General features: G+C 35.4%; 2 protein-coding genes, 1 non-coding gene and 1 pseudogene across 7 annotated transcripts in view; 3 read left to right on the top strand and 1 right to left on the bottom strand.

Moving 5' to 3' along the window:
* LOC149557784 (hyperosmolality-gated Ca2+ permeable channel 2.2-like) overlaps positions 1 to 11476 on the top strand; it is an 80688-nt gene extending 69212 nt beyond the window's left edge. Inside the window, exons 3-5 of one of the 4 annotated variants that reach the window (XR_016364911.1) lie at positions 10625 to 10736; positions 10867 to 10999; positions 11392 to 11476. The gene's annotated coding sequence lies outside the window, so the exon portion shown is untranslated. The remainder of the gene's footprint in view (positions 1 to 10624; positions 10737 to 10866; positions 11000 to 11391) is intronic. The other 3 variants (XR_016364910.1, XR_016364912.1, XR_016364915.1) reach the window with 3 other exon arrangements.
* Positions 4995 to 5068, bottom strand: TRNAR-UCG (transfer RNA arginine (anticodon UCG)). Its single transcript has one exon. It is a non-coding gene; the product is annotated as a tRNA-Arg (tRNA).
* Positions 6570 to 9147, top strand: LOC149557786 (serine/threonine-protein kinase Nek2-like; annotated as a pseudogene).
* Positions 11477 to 11601: 125 nt separating the features above from the next.
* Positions 11602 to 18864, top strand: LOC149557787 (uncharacterized). Of its 2 annotated transcripts, XM_089832282.1 has the most exons (10): positions 11602 to 11656; positions 11858 to 11939; positions 12045 to 12130; positions 12358 to 12633; positions 12736 to 15057; positions 15198 to 15610; positions 15701 to 15903; positions 15985 to 16709; positions 17622 to 18668; positions 18784 to 18864. In XM_089832282.1, the coding sequence occupies exons 5-8, from the start codon at positions 15053 to 15055 to the stop codon at positions 16705 to 16707; spliced, it is 1344 nt and encodes a 447-aa protein (XP_089688408.1). In that variant the 5' UTR covers positions 11602 to 11656; positions 11858 to 11939; positions 12045 to 12130; positions 12358 to 12633; positions 12736 to 15052; the 3' UTR covers positions 16708 to 16709; positions 17622 to 18668; positions 18784 to 18864. The 2 variants fall into 2 exon arrangements, with proteins under 2 accessions (XP_089688408.1, XP_089688407.1); XM_089832281.1 differs by having other exon boundaries at positions 15701 to 16709; positions 18600 to 18668; positions 18784 to 18851.

Below are 18864 nucleotides of genomic sequence, written 5' to 3' on the forward strand. Positions count from 1 at the left end.
TTGTCCTAAATATTAAGGTTAAATGAGCAGACTATTGAGGACCACACCTTATATATTGTGTTCTAGGACGACCATTGAGTTCAAGAATTGGCTTTGTCTGAGGGCCACAACATAAAAATGTGTTTTAGGAAGACCTTAGATTCTTTGGGTTTACATATAGGCCACTGTTTTATTAACCAGGCAGTGTAGTCAAAGCTATAAGTAAATCACCTAATGAAAGGTGATGTTTACATTACATGATAAGATATACAATACTACATTATAAATATATCATGAATTGGGAAACACATGGACGGATATGGAAAATAAAATAGTCCTTTTCAAGTGGAAACTAAGTGGGTTACACAAAACTATGTAATCTGGAAAAAATAATAGCCTCTTCTTGTGAGCTAAAAACTAATTGGGATAGTGTATCAATTTATAATCTTAAAACATTACAACTTACTACGAAGCCTTTGCCAAACTTTCTTTAAGATCTAGGGTCAAGGTGGATAGGATCCATCATTGATTCACATTTGAAACTTAACCAAAAGATCTATTGTTATCTTATGTTCACTACTTTTGATAGTTAACACATGTTAGTCCACACTACACATCACACCACTTCACATGAACATATCCATAAACATAGAGGGATATAATCCCCTTTACAATTCTTCATCGTATTCACTGCATCAAGAAATCATCCTTTATTTATATAATCCTCATACTCATAAGATCTTCAAAATTTGGCTAAGTATATTCACTAAACATGATTCATATTAGGTTGGCACTTAAGCATTCACATGGTAGAAAGGAATAAAAAGTGAACCCTAATACATCTTGACTAGGACCAAGAGATACAACATACATGTTACTATTCAATTTTCATTCACAAGACCTTAATAAGTGAAAGTGTAAACACTTGAGGTTGGCCAAATCTAGATTAAACATAATCAAACTTTTAACACATGCCTTCGAAATACATAAACTTGTACTATATCAACTAATTGAAGATAGAAACATTGTAAGGACAATTTGAGACATACATCACAATAATTCAACAAGTGGATCATGTATTACTCACAAGAAACTCTACCAAACACTATTACCCATTAGTAAATGCAAATTCATTTGGATTTGTTGAGAATGGATTGAAGAAGTTAATCAAAGAGGAAGAATGTTTAGAGAGATTGTTGAAAAAGATTGTGTTTGAATCATTGTTTTGTCACTAATGTCAAACCTGCTATTTTATGGTAATACAACTGCTTACAAGATTCAAGTATTATCACTTAGTTGATTGATGAAGAGGGTTTGATCAATAAGATGCAACAAAAGCACATAGAGAAAATGTTGAGTTATGATTATGTAATGAAGTACAAGAATCAGTTAAGACAGTGATAACATGGTGTATTGATAATCTACTCAAGCTTACAAATGTTAGCTACACCAAGAAAGGTTAGAAGAACAAGTTACACAAAGTTTGCATGTCAAGCTTGACCAAGTGGATAGTAGGTGCTGAGAAAAGTTTGTACAAGCCATGTAGAAAATTATTTGGAGCTGATTAAAAGGAAATTCTAGTGGATGATGAGAAAAACAATTGATGTCGAGCATTAGTAAACTTTAGTTGATGTTGAGTGATTTTATAGAGGATGTCAAGCAATGCAGTATGTGTTGAGCATCAAAAGGTTGATAATGCCGAGCTGTTGCATTATTTAAAAGATTGAAGATTCGCTGAATTTGAGCCAACAAGTTTGTTTTCTTGAATTTTGTTAACTAGGTGGAATATAAGGTTGATGAGCTGGTGGCACAAAATTTAAGGTAAACCATTTTTAGGCGTATTCAAAGTGGATTCTAGAAGAAGTTTCTATAAAAGATATGAGATATGGGGTAGATACATTGTATCCTACCTAATCCATTTGAACCCTAAATTGGACGATGAAAAATGAGTGGGAAATTATCCTAATTTCCTATTTATGGGAATGTCTGGTCATGAAGAAAACTTGTTATGTGCAAGAGCCTAAGGAAGAGAAGGAGTTAAGGGTTTTTCTTCATCAAGTAACCGAAGAGAAGAGTCTACAATGGCATGTTAAGCAAGAAGGCTTAAGGAGAAGAATGCTTGAAGGGTGAACAAGCTATTAGAGCTACAAAGTATGAAGGCCAAGCATAATTGAGGACCAAACATAGGTTTGTAATCTGCAAGAGAAGTTGTAACTTGTATAAGATCAAAGCTCTACTGTTACCTTCTAAAAATTGTATTAGCCTAGGGTAAATCCTTTGGATTAAGATTGACCTAACAGTCATTTGTAAATCCTTTAATTGGGTGGCATTCCAAGTGAATGGCCTAAAGTTCTCTAACAAGACTCACTTCTAATAGGGTGATTGAAATCCCTTAACTGGGTCACATTTAACAGTGTGTATTGTAACCTTTAATAGGGTTGGCCTTTCATAGGGCATCACTTCAGAAGAGTGAAAAGGAGTAGCATGTTACTAGTGGTTTTTCTCAAATTGGGTTTCCATGTAAATCATTGTGTCAAGTGTGTTGATGAATCTGCTATGTTTCATGCTTTACATTTCTGTAAGTTGATTTGATAGTAACCTACAAGTTTTAGTGATTGCATAATCTTATGGATGCATGCATGGATATGAATGTTTTATGGGTTCACTAAGTTGTGAAAAATTTTGTTTATACATCTGGACCTTGGATAACTGATTCACCACCACCCCCCCCCCCCCCCCCCCCCCCCCGTTCTAGTTATTCTAAAAGCATTCCAACAATTGGTATCAGAGCCATCTGCTTAAGAGGACTAGTTTGAAGGTACTAGAAGCACAAAGATCAAAATGTCGAAAAGGAATGTACCCAAGCTTAATAGAGATAACTTTCTTGCATGACAAAGTTTGATGAAGATACACGGACTTGGAGATCATGCACAATCTACCATTTATGTGGAATATGTTGATCCAATTGGAGTCCTAACTATTGAAGATATGAAGAAGAAGAAAGAGCACAATTAGGGAATGTTGGAGATTGCCTCTGCTCTGAGCTATGTCGAATTTAATAATATCAAAGGTCTTGATAGTGCAAAGAAAATGTAGGGTGCCTTACCCACCATCTATGGAGGAGAAAAAAATGTTCAAAGAGCCAAATCTGAGAGTCTCAGAGGTAAGTTTGATGATATGAGAATGGAAGAAGGTGAGAATATTTCTCAATATGTTGCTAGAATAAAAGAAGTTGTTGGTGCAATAAAAGGAGCTACTAGTCAGATAGATGATGATACTATGCTAAGCAAAGTCTTGAGAACATTACTTCCTATTTATGCTATTAAAGTTTTTGCAATTCAAGAACTAAGATGTATTCCAGGGAATAATCTAACCCTTGAAGGTCTAGTAGGTAGACTCACTACTTTTGAGCTATCTAACTTTGACAATTACAAACCTGAGAGTCTTGAATTTGCATTCAATGCTAAGTTGTTATTGAAGGATTCTGATGAGAAGAAGCAAAAGAAGAAGAGAGATAAAATATGTGTCTAGTGACAGTGACACAGATGAGGAAGATGTTGAACAACTGTAAGCAGTGTTGGTAAGAAGATTCCACAAAGGTGAAGGCAAGTTCAAGGGTAAGTTACCCATAATTTGTTTTAATTGCAATGAGGTTGGTCATATTGCTGCAAGATGTACACAGAAGAATAACTACATAGGTGGTGACAAGTACAAGATCAAAAGAGAAGATGATAGCAAAGATTACAAAGATAAAGGCAAGAAGTCATGTTGCATTGCTAAAGAGGAAACAAGGGATGATTCAAATGAACATGATGATGAAATGGTATATGTTACAATGAAGGAGGAATCTGGTGAAGATGGGGCAACTACACTTGTGACTTGTGTGAAGAAAAATGATGGATCATTTACACTGGGTTCTCACATCACATGGCTAGAGACAAAAGTAAGTTCATTAACTTGAATTGTTATGATGAAAATAGTGTGAGATTTGGTAATGATGCACCATGTTTGATAAAAGGAAAAGGTTTTATCAAACTCACAGATAATATTTCATGTGACAATGCTTACTATGTTGAAGGACTAAACTATAACTTGTTGAGTGTGTCACAATTGAACAATTTGTGATGTAAGGTTGAATTTGAAAACAAGATTGCTAAGATATATGACACAAATGGGAAAGTGGTTGGAAAAAGTGATCAAACTAGAAGTAATCTATTCTATCTTGATATAGAGGATGTTACTTGTCTTCTTGCACTAATACATTAGAGGTCAATTTGCGACGGCAAGAAAAGGTAATGTGGTTTTGGCTTTTTTTTTTCAAATTTAGCCCGATGCCGTCGCAATTGCGACGGCAGGTGTTGCAATTGCGATGCTAGCGGGATATATGAGAAAAAAAAAAGCCAAAAACTCTCATTTGAATGAAATCGTGCGACACAGGGTTCTTCTGAAAGGAAAGGCACGTGCGCAGGAGATCACTTCAGCAGCATTGAGAGGGGCATTGAGGCGAACTCGAGGCATTCAGAGGGTCAGGCAGAGATGCGCATCGACAAGGTGTAAGACAAATAAACCCATTACTCCTTTGTTCTCCATGTTTTTCAGGATCAAAAGCATGCCCATTCATTTCAGTGTCCAAATGTTTGAGCTCCTTCAAGTCTTTTAATGATTGCAGAGCAAAAGAGGCAAACAAGAGGCCTTTTAGTAGACATTTAGGGTAAACAATTGTTCTATTAAGATATGGCATATATCTATGAATATGTACAGATGAACAAACATCAATATGCATTTCACTATCACTACCTTCGCATATATGGTAACATAAACGTTTTAAAACAATCCTCTAGTCATTCAGAAAACTAGTTGCAAAAGATAAGAAAAGAGCCATATTGATAGTGTCACCTAAGACCATGCTACAAGAAGAGCTTTAAACTCACAGAAAGCAGAGCAGTGCTCACATTTTGCAGCGAACTTTGAGAAACATGTCAAAAATGAAATGATAAAATTCATTTTGACAAACTCGACCATAGTGGGAGTTGAACCCACGACCTTTTGATCCGAAGTCAAATGCGCTAATCCACTGCGCTATGCGGCCCTGTGATGATTGTTGTGGTCAAATTAAGTTTTTGTTACATTTTATGTTGACTATCATTTCAATGCCTATTATAATTCTATGGGACACAATTGCTCTCAACATTTTGTAGGTATATAATGAAGCTTATATAACTACTTCTCTTCAAATAATTGTGAAAAATGAAACATCAAATTCATTCCTAAGGCTGAAAATATAGAGATTAGAAGTTGGTGACCAATAATTCTCTTTAAGATGGAGGACACATTTCTGGGTACTTAGATAATGGGAATTTTACTTTGTTGGTAATTTGAGAATCTTGGAAAACCTTAGAGATCATTAAATTCCTCCATCTTAAACACTTTTTGATTAAACAAACTAGCCCCAAATCAGTATATTTCTCAATTTATAGGCACAAAATATCTATGGTAGTAGGAATACACCTGAATTAGAAAGCAACTTATAGGCAAACAAATTTTAATTCCCATGAACAAGAGAGCAATCTAAATGCCAACAAATTACAGTTCTTCCACTGCTTTTATTTCAACAATCCATGTAGTTGCACCATAATTGGATGCTTATCTTACAGTGATAGAAGATGTTGCTCCCTTATGTTTTAACTTGTCATGATCACCCCCTAGTGGACGTCGTGGTGGGCGAATGAGTTTGCACTGTGAGGAATTATCAACATATTTTGCATTCACACTCTTCATTTCAGATACTTCAACCTTGGTACACAGAGAAGAAAGAGGCCATAAAACCAGTTCTTAATGAATCCTTTGTTTTCCTCACATCAGCAATTGGGCCTGGTAAGCTTTTGTTGTGTTTGGCGAGAGGCTCTTGCCAATGAGCTCTACGCATTCTTCTGCATGTCTTTTGCACATCCTTCTCCAGTAACATCACAAGACATTAACGTTCAGTAACATCAGGTTCTAGTTTAAATGTCATTAGACATTATGGTCTTGACAACAATATGGAAATCTACATTTGACCAAAGAAAATTGCAAAATATCAACCTTTATGAGATAAATTCATTTTGGTAATTGTATTCTGGTTCACTAGGCTCAAGCTATTTGCAATTTATCTTCCCATGTCCCAAAGATGGTCATGCATTCTCATTATAATTGTTAATGTTTCTCATGAATGCCCTTTCATTTCTTGAACAAGACACTTATTTTTAAGTGTTTCCATTGCATGCCGAGAGCTCCATGTTGATGGCTCCCGTACTTCCATGGCAGTGTGCTTGGATTTGTCAACAAAAAGACATGCGAAATCCATGAAATTTTGTTGTTCCTCATAGTCCAATGCATCAAAGCTTATTTTATTTTGCATAGCCTTGGGTGGTAAGATCTCACTCCCGAAGCCCATTATGGTAGGATGGTAGCAACAGATTTATGACTATATATTAAAAATTTGGGATACAAGTTGGAAAATTGTTATAAGTATCCCATTACATGAGATCAAGATTCAAGTTTAAACGTTCATATAATGAATAAAATTCAAAAATCCTTGCTCAATATTCATTAATTCAAGTATAAAAGTAATAATAGAACATTATTTTCATTGGAAATGAAAGGCCCTACGTCCACAAAATGGCCAGTAATAAAAAGTACATTTGGTTGCATGTATCTTACATAGAAATGCAGTGGTATTATATATCTGGCATAGTTATGAAAGTATGGCCCTCATTGCGAAGGTCTATAGTATCTAACTTGAGGCATCCTCATTTTCAGCCTTACATTGCTAAAGGCAAGACACATTTTGGCCTTGTTCACTGTCCGACCCCAGATAGGGTCTTGAGGGCTGGATACCATCTTGAATAGGAAAATATCGATGAAAGCAACAGCAGTTGTGATAGAGAAGGTTCCAGTAATAGTGATCTAACTTGTCCAGTAAGGCCCCCTCGTGATTATGTGAATGCTAGAGATAGTGCATTGCAGGATAGCCTTTCACATAACATTGGAAGTGAAGGTACATGGTCATACATAGGAAAGGAATTACCAAAATCTTCCAAGAAGGTTTTTTTAAATAAATATTCAGCTATGCAGGAACTAAAGGAATCAAATTTGTGTTCGGAGGATGTTCCATTGGATAGGCATTGTGGCCATAGCTTTCTTGCAGAAAATCCGGAAAGTCTTGTAGATAGAAATAAAGAAGTAAAGCACCCCATGGTTCATAAGAAAAGCTCTCCTGCAAATGCAACAAAGCGACTTGCAAAAGAGATTGTTGGAGTGGGAAGCCCTTGGACCCCTGATCGAGTTTTTCCCACTCCCAAAGTAAAAACAAATTCTGTAAAGAAGGCACATCTTACTCAAGGCAGGCAATCTGTAAGTTCCAAATTCTAATTATTTCTACAATTTTCTTTTGTTATCTTAACTGTAATGTTAACTTGAGTCATAAATTTGACAGCTACCCTATGGAGAACCTTCACCACGAGTTGTCTTGACACCAAAATTGGATGGTAAATATTCACATACAAAACAATCTCAATGTCCATCTTGTGTACCAAGTTCAACTCCAGGTATTTCTAGTTGTAGGGCCTCCTTGCCCCTACCAACAAAGCCATCAGTTTTACGGCCTACATTCATTACTAACAGTCCTCAGAATGGAATACCTAAAGTAAAAGCTGTTAACAATGAATCTGTAACACCTAGGCCACGAAAATCTTCTTTAACTTCACGCTCATCAACATCTTCATTTGGAAGAATTGAAGCACTCACTGAGAGATCAAACCTTACTCCAGAAGATGCAACTATTGAGTCACGTTATGTTTCTAAAGTGGCCACTTTGTGGTATTCTGACAGAAAAAAATATTCAGGGCTTCGAGCTATGCAGTCTCCTAATGTATCAGTTAATGCACCCAGACTTGATTGAATTGCAGAGTTCTCCATAGCCCCTTCTGAAAATTTGCTGCCTGCTGCAAAATAGCGTGTTAAGGGTACTCGCTTAGACATTCGTGGAGAAGAAAGTTGTCATTTGAGAGCAGAGAGTAACCCATATGGATTGCATTTAGAAAGGTCCACCTCATCAAGCTCAGGTTCAGATAGGGATGATGCAAACTGTGATAGAACACAGGAGAAGTGCACCATCCAGATCAATGCAAAAGCTCCTGCTTCTGTTCACGTGAAACCAGCCTTCAATGATGTTATTCATGTAATTAGACATAGTGCTTTTCAAGTTGGTACAGATCAAGCTAAGTCAGAGAGAGGAACTGTGAGCAGCTTGCTGCAAGGAAGAACAGATGTGAATTCATTTTTAGATGCAAACAATAATGATCTAGATGTCCTGTCAGTTCCCATGGGGACAACTGTTACTGGCCATCATATTGCAGATCAGCACCTTAAGACAACCTCAACCTCCAGTAGAGATTCTGATTATTCTCAAAAACGAGTAAAAGGAGGAATAGATCTTAAATCATATCAACAAAGAGCAGAAGCTCTTGAAGGCTTGCTAGAGCTTAGTGCACAATTACTCCAACAGCAGAGACTAGAAGAACTTGGCATAGTTTTGAGGCCTTTTGGACGTGGTAAAGTCCCCCCAAGAGAAATAGCCATTTGGTTGACAAAAAGCCTAAAAGGAGCAATGAGTGATGTTCACTACATGGGTTGAGAAATATAGATATTTCAACATGGCACTTGTTTATATATGTTTTGTATCTAGTTTTCTGATGTGTAAATATTACTTGGCCCTCAATTTGGCTCCAAGTGGAACATTTCCTCTTTATATCCGACTTACACTGTCTCATCTATAACATCTTTTTGCAGATAGATGGATGATGTATGTTTGTCCATATAGGATATGATTTTTGGGTAGTCGTTGATGGTGTTGTTGTATGCTTTCCGGTCAATGGTTGGTCTGACCGCTTTCTTTAACTATGGGTTTGCTTGATGGCAGCAACCCAATTGTTGAGAAAATTTGGGGGTAACCTAGTCGCTTCTTTTTTCAAGGTGATCCGAGTTGGTTATTGCTTTAGTTCACCCTGAGGAATGTTGGTAGGAGGCACAACAACCCTGGATTGTCCTATGGATGATTCTCTTGTTGAGTTTGTATGGTTGCAACGGGTTTTATAATATAGCAGGTTTACAATTTTGTCTTGAGCTGCATGGTTATATATTTGCAATATCATTTTTTTCTACAAGAGCAGCAAAGATGCCAAAAGAATTGAAGTCAAATTCCTGAGTTGTGTGCCATAACCATAATACAGTGCAATTTTTGGAAGGGAATGCAGGCTCGCAGTATCATATTCTGTGTAATGGAATAAAATGCAACATATTCTTTTGGAAACAGTGGTCAATTTGCAATATTCTAGACTGCAAGTGCATTATTATATCGTGTAATTCCAATCAAAATTTTAATAGTCCAACACATTGATAAAGTTAATTGTAATAGGCCAGCTCATTTCAAAAGTTAATTGTAATTCTCTCTTTTTAAAAGAGCCTGTAACATTATTGATCATGGCATTATATTTTATGTAAATGAAAGTTTGCAGTGGTTTCCTACTATCTACCATAGTAGTAAAAATCTTCTTAGTAAAAAAAAGGCAAACCAAAAGATTCGGAAATTATCGAACTATCACAAATCAATCAAGAAAAATTTATATTTTCAACACACATAAATAAAGATGAAAAAATTAACAAAACATGGTTTTATAGAATAGAGATACAAAAATAAAATAAAATGAAAGCTTATTCCATAAACTATGAGATACATTTTTTCTTATTTATGTTCATATTGTATTTGATTAAATTGTATTGCACAATACATACTACACACTGCATAAATGATAACTAATTGTTGATAGTTTTCAATTACAATTTCCTTTGTATGAAGTCAACCTAAAAACTAAGTACAAAGTTGCAAAAAATTCTATGTTCCTTTAGAGTCTTGGGAAGGGTGGGACCTAGGATCTTGATTTGGGGATGGTGGTTAGCAAGGGTTGATTTGGGGACAATCGTTGGCACAGGTTTAGGGATGGAGCACCTAAAAGGGTCAAGAGGCAATGTCCCTTATAGGGATTTGGGGTTAGTACCCTCAGCAAGATTGACAAGCAACATCCCTTTTGTAATACAAGCAACATCACACTACCATTTTTCACAGTGATAGGATGAAAATTGATTGTAAATCAGAGTAGATACAATTCAGACATGTCCTTCACAATTACATAATCATGAACGTTGGCAATTAGTGATTAATCAAAAAATCACATTTTTTAGCTTCATCAACACATTCCTCGCAACATCATATGAAGTTCCTTACACAGTTGGCAAATGTGGGCTTAGAAAAAATTTTGATAAATTAAAAATTGCTTAAGTTTATTTAAAAACAACTTTATGTTATACATAGCAATTTTTCTACTATCCAAGATTTTACTTGATGTTGTTTCTAGAAGAGATTGTATATGTTTTTTGAATCACAATGTTTCAAATCTCACTCCATGACAATCATATGGGATCTAGTTATGATCCTCTATATTCATATTAGAGGCTTTGATGTTGAAATTGGCTTAGCAAATAATCATGATGATGACCATAGGGTCTCTTGATAATTTGTTTGGTGACTAATCTGTTTATGTTAAAGCAGGATGTATCAGCATTGACTGTAGCAGAAAAACAAGTTACACAGATGAAAACTTGCATTGTTGCACTTATAGCTGACATTTGACACTTGGAGTTGATATGCACGTTTCTTTGAGGTGGGTGATAACAAAGAGCTCATCAATTTTCACTGTGTTATCTTCTGGCTACAAGTCTACACCATTCTTCATTGTTTTTTATTTATACCTAATACAATTTTATTTTTCAAAATGTTTATCACTGCCACAGTTTTTGACAATTGGCTTCTTTGTATTAACGCCTATAAGGAGCCATTGGATATTGGAAGATAAAGGTTATAAATCTCAAGTAGTCTGTCTGCGAGATTTCTTTTGGATTTGGCTGTGTTACATGAAATGTTGAAGTAAGATGCACTGATTTCAACCCATTCTAATTGATTTGTACAGATTCTTATAACCAATTCCATATATTTAATTACATTTAGACACTATCTTTTAATGCTTTATTTCAGTGTGCTACATATTCTATTTCATATTTGTGATATATGATGAAAGTATTATAACATATGGAGGAACAGTCCATGAGTGGCGTGGCCAGTTGAAATGGTTTTAGTTTCAATTTTACACCATTTGATACAAATAATCAGTTTATCAATCGACCCCTAGGTTCATTCCATTTGCAGTAAAATCTTCATTACATAGAAAATGTTCACAAAATCTATGTCAATGCTCACACATCTTCTTCGACTTACGCAAATCTATGTCAATCCTCACACATTTTCTTGGACTTACGCAGGAACTATGCTACCCTGCAGCTCTTGTTAAATATGTTATCAACTTGACTTTTCTATTAAAGGCTCTCATGCTGAATTGAAAGCCAGGTAAAGAAAAAGATATTATACACTATTTTGTTGGTACCTTGTGCAGCACAACAAACTTGTTCTTACTATAAGAAAATTTTCTTTTCTTTTGTTTCATTGCAAATCTTCTGCTTGCACGGAGGTCTCTCCCCATCATTGGACACACTTGATAACATTCGAGCTTTGGATCGCATACAGAAAGTGCGTCTATACACATAAGTATAAACTTCTCCTTTTTGCGCAACACATATAACAAAAATTTTAAGTGCTTGTAAGGTATATACTTATGAATAAATATTACATCCTGATTTAAATGTATGAAAACAATTTTCATTCCTTTTAAGCTTCATTCATCTCGAGGTGCAATTCACAAACTCAAGAATAGTGGCTTTTGTTCTTCAGGATACCTTTAGGGGAAGAGTATGTGAATGCCCCCTCGTGTCTGGAGTCCAGTTTAGAGGAGATGGCTATTTACACTGCTAAGGTTTGTTGAATCTAATTCTGAATAACATTGCTTGCTATTGTTGAATCTAATCTAATGTATATTTTAACTAGACTTGTAGCTTATATGTTTTGAAATTTTTCTTAGGCCTTGTAGTTTGTATAATTTGATTGCTGGAGAGCTTCTACAGCTAAGCAAGAAGGCCGTTACACGAGTTATAGCCGTGCGCTCGGGTATGAAATTTTTTTTTTAAAATTCTAATGTATATTTTAACTAGACTTTTAGCTTATATGTTTTGAAATTGCTTTTAGTGGCTTAATGTTGTAAGGTCTCTTGAAATAAGACCTTCAGGCGGTTGGTCAAAGTTTTACAAATAATCTTAGGAATAAAGTCAAAGAAAGTATTTTTAAAATATTAAAGTATTTAGCTAGGTCTAAGAAGATTTGTGTACTTTTGACAGTTTTGCTTAGTTTGTGAAAGTTGTAGACCGAAGTTTTCATAGCCCGATTTTTGCTTCTTGCAAAGAACGATCATGTCAGATAATATAAGTGAAGAACAAAACATGGAGACAATCGCTAGATTGTGGTCTAACTTGAAAAGAAAAGGTGATGGAAAATTTTATTGTCCTTGCAATATTTGTAAGGGCTTAAACCGTAGAAGATTGCTAATCAAAACAGTTAAGAGACATTGTAGGGAGAATGGTCACATTGAAGGGGGGCATGACTATCATCCACTGGTAAGTCGTTTATTATATCATTTTAACAATTTATATACATATGAAATCACTTGATGATGAGTTGATGATCATGGTTTATTTATGTTAATCAATTTTATATAGGTTGATCTTCCTAAGGAAGTACATGATATGAACCACAACAATCCGAAGAATATGGTTTTTGGAGGAACATGGAGGTGCAAATATCCAAGGTGAAGATAATGATCCCATGGAAGATGACGATCATGCGCCAGAAAACAAAATTGAAGAGGATGGTATAAATACATTGATCCATGACACATCTAGTCCAAGCGTATCTGATCATGATGATGATGATAGCCTCGATGTACCTCTACTTCAGAAGGCATACGAGCCCCTATACAAAGACTCCCAAACAACTCTTCTCTCTGTTGTATTGTTGTTGTTGAACTTGAAGGTTATGAATGGTTTATCCAACATAACAATGTCACGTATGTTAAGGTATGTCATATATGTCTTTATAGTTAACAAAGGGTGAATAATGTACCACTAATATTGTTTATATTAACAACTTATTTTTTTGTTGTAGATTGATAGGCGAGTTTTTGTTAGCATCATCAAATATTCTACCTCGCTCATATCGAGAATTAATTGTTGTTATGAAAGATATTGGAATGGAGTATGAAGTAATACATGCTTGTCCCAATGATCATATTATATATTATAAAGAACATGAATTTGCAACACAATGCCCTGTATGTCATACGAGTAGATATCGAACAGATCGACTAACAAAAAAGGTGTCTCAAAAGGTTCTTCGTTACATCCCCATTATTCCACGGATGCGACAATTATTCAGGTGTAGTAGCTTGGCTCAATTTATGGATTATCATGCACGCAGTAGAAGTCGAGATGACTTTATTCGAATCCCTGCGGATGGTTCGGCATTTATACACATAGAGGAAAAGTGGCAACACTTCAAAGAAGAACCTCGTAATCTCAGGCTTTCATTGGCAGCGGACGGTGTCAATCTATTTGGAGAGATGAGATATGTTTACTCGATGTGGCCTGTTTTTGTTATCAACAATAACATTCCTCCGTGGATGTCAATAAAGAGGGAGTACATTATGTTGGCAATGATTGTTTTAGGTATCTTATCATTTGATAGTTATTAATTTACATGTACTTACAAATCTTGCAGTAAAATGATCACAATAATTATGTAATGTTACTGTTCATTCAAGTAGGTAAATATCAAGTAAAAGATATGAATGTATATATTGAGTCTCTTATTGACGATTTGGTGGAGTTATGGAATGGTGTCACTATGTATGACATGTCTAGACCAATAGGACAAAGACAATTTCAATTCCATGCAATACTTGCATGGACAATACATGATGGCCCAAGGCTAACACATTTTTGTGGTATGTTATAGTGAATTCAAGTTGTGCACAATAATTCTAATTATAAAAATCAACATATTTAATAATCCAATTACATCATTATCTTGTAGGTCTTCAAACAAAGGGAAAATTTGCATGTCCAGTTTGTGGTCCAAAGATGAAATCTCGTCATTCAAAAAGTTTAGGAAAGCAGGTGTTTGATGAGTGTAGACACTTCCTCCATAGGAATCATAAGTATTGAAGTACGAAAAAATCTCTTTTCAATGGGAAAGAAGAGACTACATCAAAGCCACGAAGAATGACACCTCGCCTATGGAAGTTGGAATATAATAGAATTAATCATCGAGGTAATGTCGTTCCACCTAATGGTTTATGTTTGTAAGCTATATATTTCTAGTGTGATTTTTGTTGACTAATTGTGTAATTGATGATCGTGAAGGTCATCAAGGCAATACTGACAACCTTCCAAAGGGACTAAAAAGCTATCCCAGACAATTTAGTAGGTTGCCCTACTACGAGCACTTACAAATTGTGCATTTGTTTGATACTATGCATATTGGAAAGAATATAACAGAGGCATTGTGGAAAATATTGGATGGAAGGCGTGACAAAGAAAAAATTGTCAAAATTTGTAATGACATACATGAATCCAATCATGCATTGAAAAATTTCATTCACTCAAATAGCAACAGAGATCAAATTAATATAAGTGCCCTTACATGGTTATTAACGGAGCAGCAAAGTGATGCCATAAAAGAAGTCATACGAAAAATTCGATTTCCCACAAGATTTTCTGCGAACATAAACAATCTCATATCAAAAAAAGTTGAATTTGGGCCAGGGCTCAAAACACATGATTGGCATACTTTCGTCAAGGTAACTTATGTTCTTCTGTATTTACAATATATTCATAAACTACATGTATTGTTCGTTATGTTATGTTAGAAAACAATGAAATGATTGGTTTATAATTACTGCAATACGTGCTTCCTCTATCTCTCCCAGAGCACTTCAACAATAACATCAAACAAGTGATATACGATCTTAGAAAATATATGAGGTAAGCAGTTATATCTATTCAATTTGTTGTATATATTTATTATATTTGCGATTTATTTTTCTTGCTATGTAATCTATTGTATATTATTTTGTAAAGTCTCATATCTATATATTTTTTGTGACTTGAATCTCTTAATGTAGGTGGTTGTCATCTAAAGAAATCCATAAAGAAGATATAAACTATTGGAAGAGAAGAATTCCTCATTTACTGTGTGAAATGCAAAAGTGTCTACCTCTAACTTTTTTCAATGCACAGGAACACTACCTCATACACCTAGTTGAGGAGATTGAATTGTGTGGACCTGTACACACTAGGTCAATGTGGATGGTTGAGAGGCATTTGAAATCTTTGAAGGCTTTGGTTCGACAAAGAGCACATCCTGAGGGTTCTATGGTAGAGGGATATATGGTATACCATACTATGGTGTACATTACTGAATATCTTCCTAACTTTGCATCAAATATCCATGTAGATCGCATTTGGGATCTCGAGCCTTTTAAAAAATTAAAAGGGGAGTACTTGATGGGGAAAGGTACATTGAGGAAAGTGAGAGGTAATAAATTATGAGATGTTATTGTAATAAATTATTTCTTAATCTTCAAAATAAATCGGTTGTAAGTTGTCCTCTTTTTTTTTTGTACAGGTGCTCGAGAGTGGGATGCACTACATTTGTATATTGCAAACAATCTTGATTGGATGACGGTATGGATTGAACGATGTCAACATTCTGGTTGCACATTAACATGGAAAGGTGTATCTTCATTGGTTAAAGAAGCTCATCGTAATGGAGATTCCAATGTTACACAAAGGGAAATAGATTTAGCACGTGGTTCAAGAGATTTCCAAGTACGTACAAATTTATTAATCACCCGTATGTTTATCAACTCACGATACAATAATTTTGATATGTTTCACATATTATTGCAGGTTAAACAGCACAAGGCTATGTTGTATAATGGTCAGAAATTTCGCGTCAAAGTGTTGGATGACACAAAGAAAACTTGTGATTCAGGAATAACTGCAGTCTTTCAAGTGACTAATATTTCATCTAGAAACAACTTACATCCTCAAGAGTTTGAAAATCGATACTATGGCATTTTGGATGAGATACTTGAGTGTGACTTTAGTTCCTTCAAATTAGTACTCTTCGTTGTCAAATGGTACAGGCTACGACTTAATCCAAATGATCTTGATAGAACTGTTAGTGAACATGATAATGGATTTACAATGGTTAATACAAGGTCGTTTGAGCCAGTTGGGGATGAGCCTTATGTTCTTCCAAGCCAATGTGAGCAAGTATTTTACTCAGAGGTTCCACATAAACCGGGTTGGTCATTTGTTGTTAGACATGAACCGAGAGGAAGACCAATAAAGTATAATACGATGGAAGAAGAAGATACCGAAGAAGTAGAAGATGATGTAGATGGTGATCACGATCGACAGTTATTGGATGATGTTCCTGACACAAATTTTCATGAAGAAGAAGAAGATGATGATGACGATGATGCTGCTACTGATGATGATGATGAAGATGATGTTGATGTTGATGATGATGTTGATGATGACGACGACAACGACAATGACAACGACAACGACGATGATGGTGAGGATGATGATGATGATGACGAGGATGATGATGATGGAATTTAGAGGTATGCCATCAATCCTTAATCTATTTAATATTCATTTCTTGATAGAAATATATTTGTCTTATATATATGGTTACATAGTTTATTCATTATCTATTTAAAAGCTACAAGTTTCAACTACAAATAGAATACTACTAATCTAAATTAACTATTAATCTAAATTAATTAAATAAAACTATTTAAAACACATATTGATGCGTGAATGTATTGAGCCTTATTTTCTTTCAGGTCAAAAGCATTTGTAAGTGTTTAGTTTAGAAAAGGGAATTCATTAAATATCTATAAAAGGGAGTTGTACCTAGAATAAAATTCATAGGGAAGAAATAATATAAGTGCTTACCCAATTTGTTGGTTAATAATTCTGCCTCCGTAGGTGATGCAAAGACCCTAGGTGGTCTTGCAATCATTCATAACAAGAGGGACTTCCATAGTGTTCTCACAACACCAACCAAGCATCTTCATAAGATCCCTCTCCTTGATCCAAGCTGACTCCATAACCTATCAGAGTGCACACCAAATCCTTATGCCACCTTAGGTTCTACATCTTTGGAATAATCCCATGAATGTCCCTCAATCCATCCAATAGATTCATCCAAGCAATCTAATCAACAAACTATCAAATGCTCACAATGCCTCAATAGGCGCCAAACTTGACTTCACCTTAACTGGGTGTTTCCTCCACCTCCACACACATTAAACAACTTCAAATAGCATGTCCCCAAGGTGACTAAGCCCTCAACTCATCAGCTGATACAAAAACCTAGTTTTAGCCCTTCACTAGGCCTACTTCCCTAGTAGGCTTATAATGTGAGCCTGATTTAAGTGTTTTATTGTGTACCTTTTAATGTTTTTAATTTTTATGTGATGCTAATGATGGATGTGATTATGCTCACGATAATTGAATTACATTTGCAGGAAACTAAACCCCTTTCAGGAGCATCCCACACAGTCTCATGGATCGACAAGTATAAGTCAATACTCCTTATAGACAGTCTATTTAATACACTTATCAATAATAAGATTGATGTCTTCTAAGATCTCTCCCATTTGCAGGTACCAACAAATAGGTATTTGTCAGAAGTGTCTTCCTCGAGTGAAGGAAATATAGGAATAGAAGAGGAAAGTGAGACATGCAGCTTATTTAGAACAGGGATATTAACTAGAGGTCAAAGGACTAGAAGGAAATTCAATAAACGCATGAAATTTTTCCTTGCTCAAGGGGGTCATGTTCTTATGATGATGAGATGGAAGGCGACATCGAGGTGCCCTTAAGGTACCAACATCTACAGAAACATTGGGTACCCAAGGAACTTCCTCCAATAAACACTGATTTTTGTGTTAACGAGAGGATATATCGCATAGCACCATCATCACTACATGGTTTGGGCCTATTTTCTATGGATGGCACAAAGGTGTCTTACAAAAAAGTTTCTGAATTGATGGAGTATGTTGGACCATGTTACGATTACAAAAGTTGGATACATATTGTTAAATATAAAAAAAGTATGCGTAGGTATGCCCTCTCGGCAAATTATATACAACAGCAAGACAATAATCAAAGTAAAAGTGTGGCTATATACATTGATGGAAGGCCAAAAGCAACAGGGAATATTGCGGGTTTTATAAATAGTACACGACCTGGGTCAACTATAAAGCAACCCAATTGCATATTTGAGGCACGCGAGGGAAATTGTGTATTCATCTGTGCGATAAAATCAATACGTGCAGGGGAAGAGCTTCTTATTGATTACAATTTGAACCGCATAGATACAAACGAGGCTACTATCATGGGGGTGGTACATACTATTAAACCAACTTCTAATCAATGACTCCAACATACCATTTAGTCAATAAATTTTTGGCTAACATTTTTATACTTGATCTTTGACACAGGGGCACAATATGGAGCAACCGCCTGGAGGGGATGTTGGCGATGTTCTCGACTCATCTACACACGAGCAGGTAAAACTCATTGTAATTGTGCAAACTAGATAGAAGAAAAATGTTATTTTTTAAATGTTGTTTTCTTCATTGTTTTGGAGTAATTTTGATAATACTAATACTATTGTTGTCATAGAGGGCCAGTGGTCGGAGGGAGGGAAAGGAACCTGCAGTCCCTGATCAGCAACCCCCCCTTAGGAGGACCCTTTTTATATTG

The sequence above is a fragment of the Cupressus sempervirens genome, chromosome 5, assembly GCF_028749045.1.
Source record: "Cupressus sempervirens isolate cs-2001-9-10 chromosome 5, ASM2874904v1, whole genome shotgun sequence".
Classification (NCBI taxonomy): domain Eukaryota; kingdom Viridiplantae; phylum Streptophyta; class Pinopsida; order Cupressales; family Cupressaceae; genus Cupressus; species Cupressus sempervirens.

Bases quoted from the DNA above. Each gene is read 5' to 3' on its own strand.
- LOC149557787 (XM_089832281.1), top strand. The intron at 15,611-15,700 runs GTAATAAATTAT...TTTTTTGTACAG, and splicing joins TACATTGAGGAAAGTGAGAG to GTGCTCGAGAGTGGGATGCA.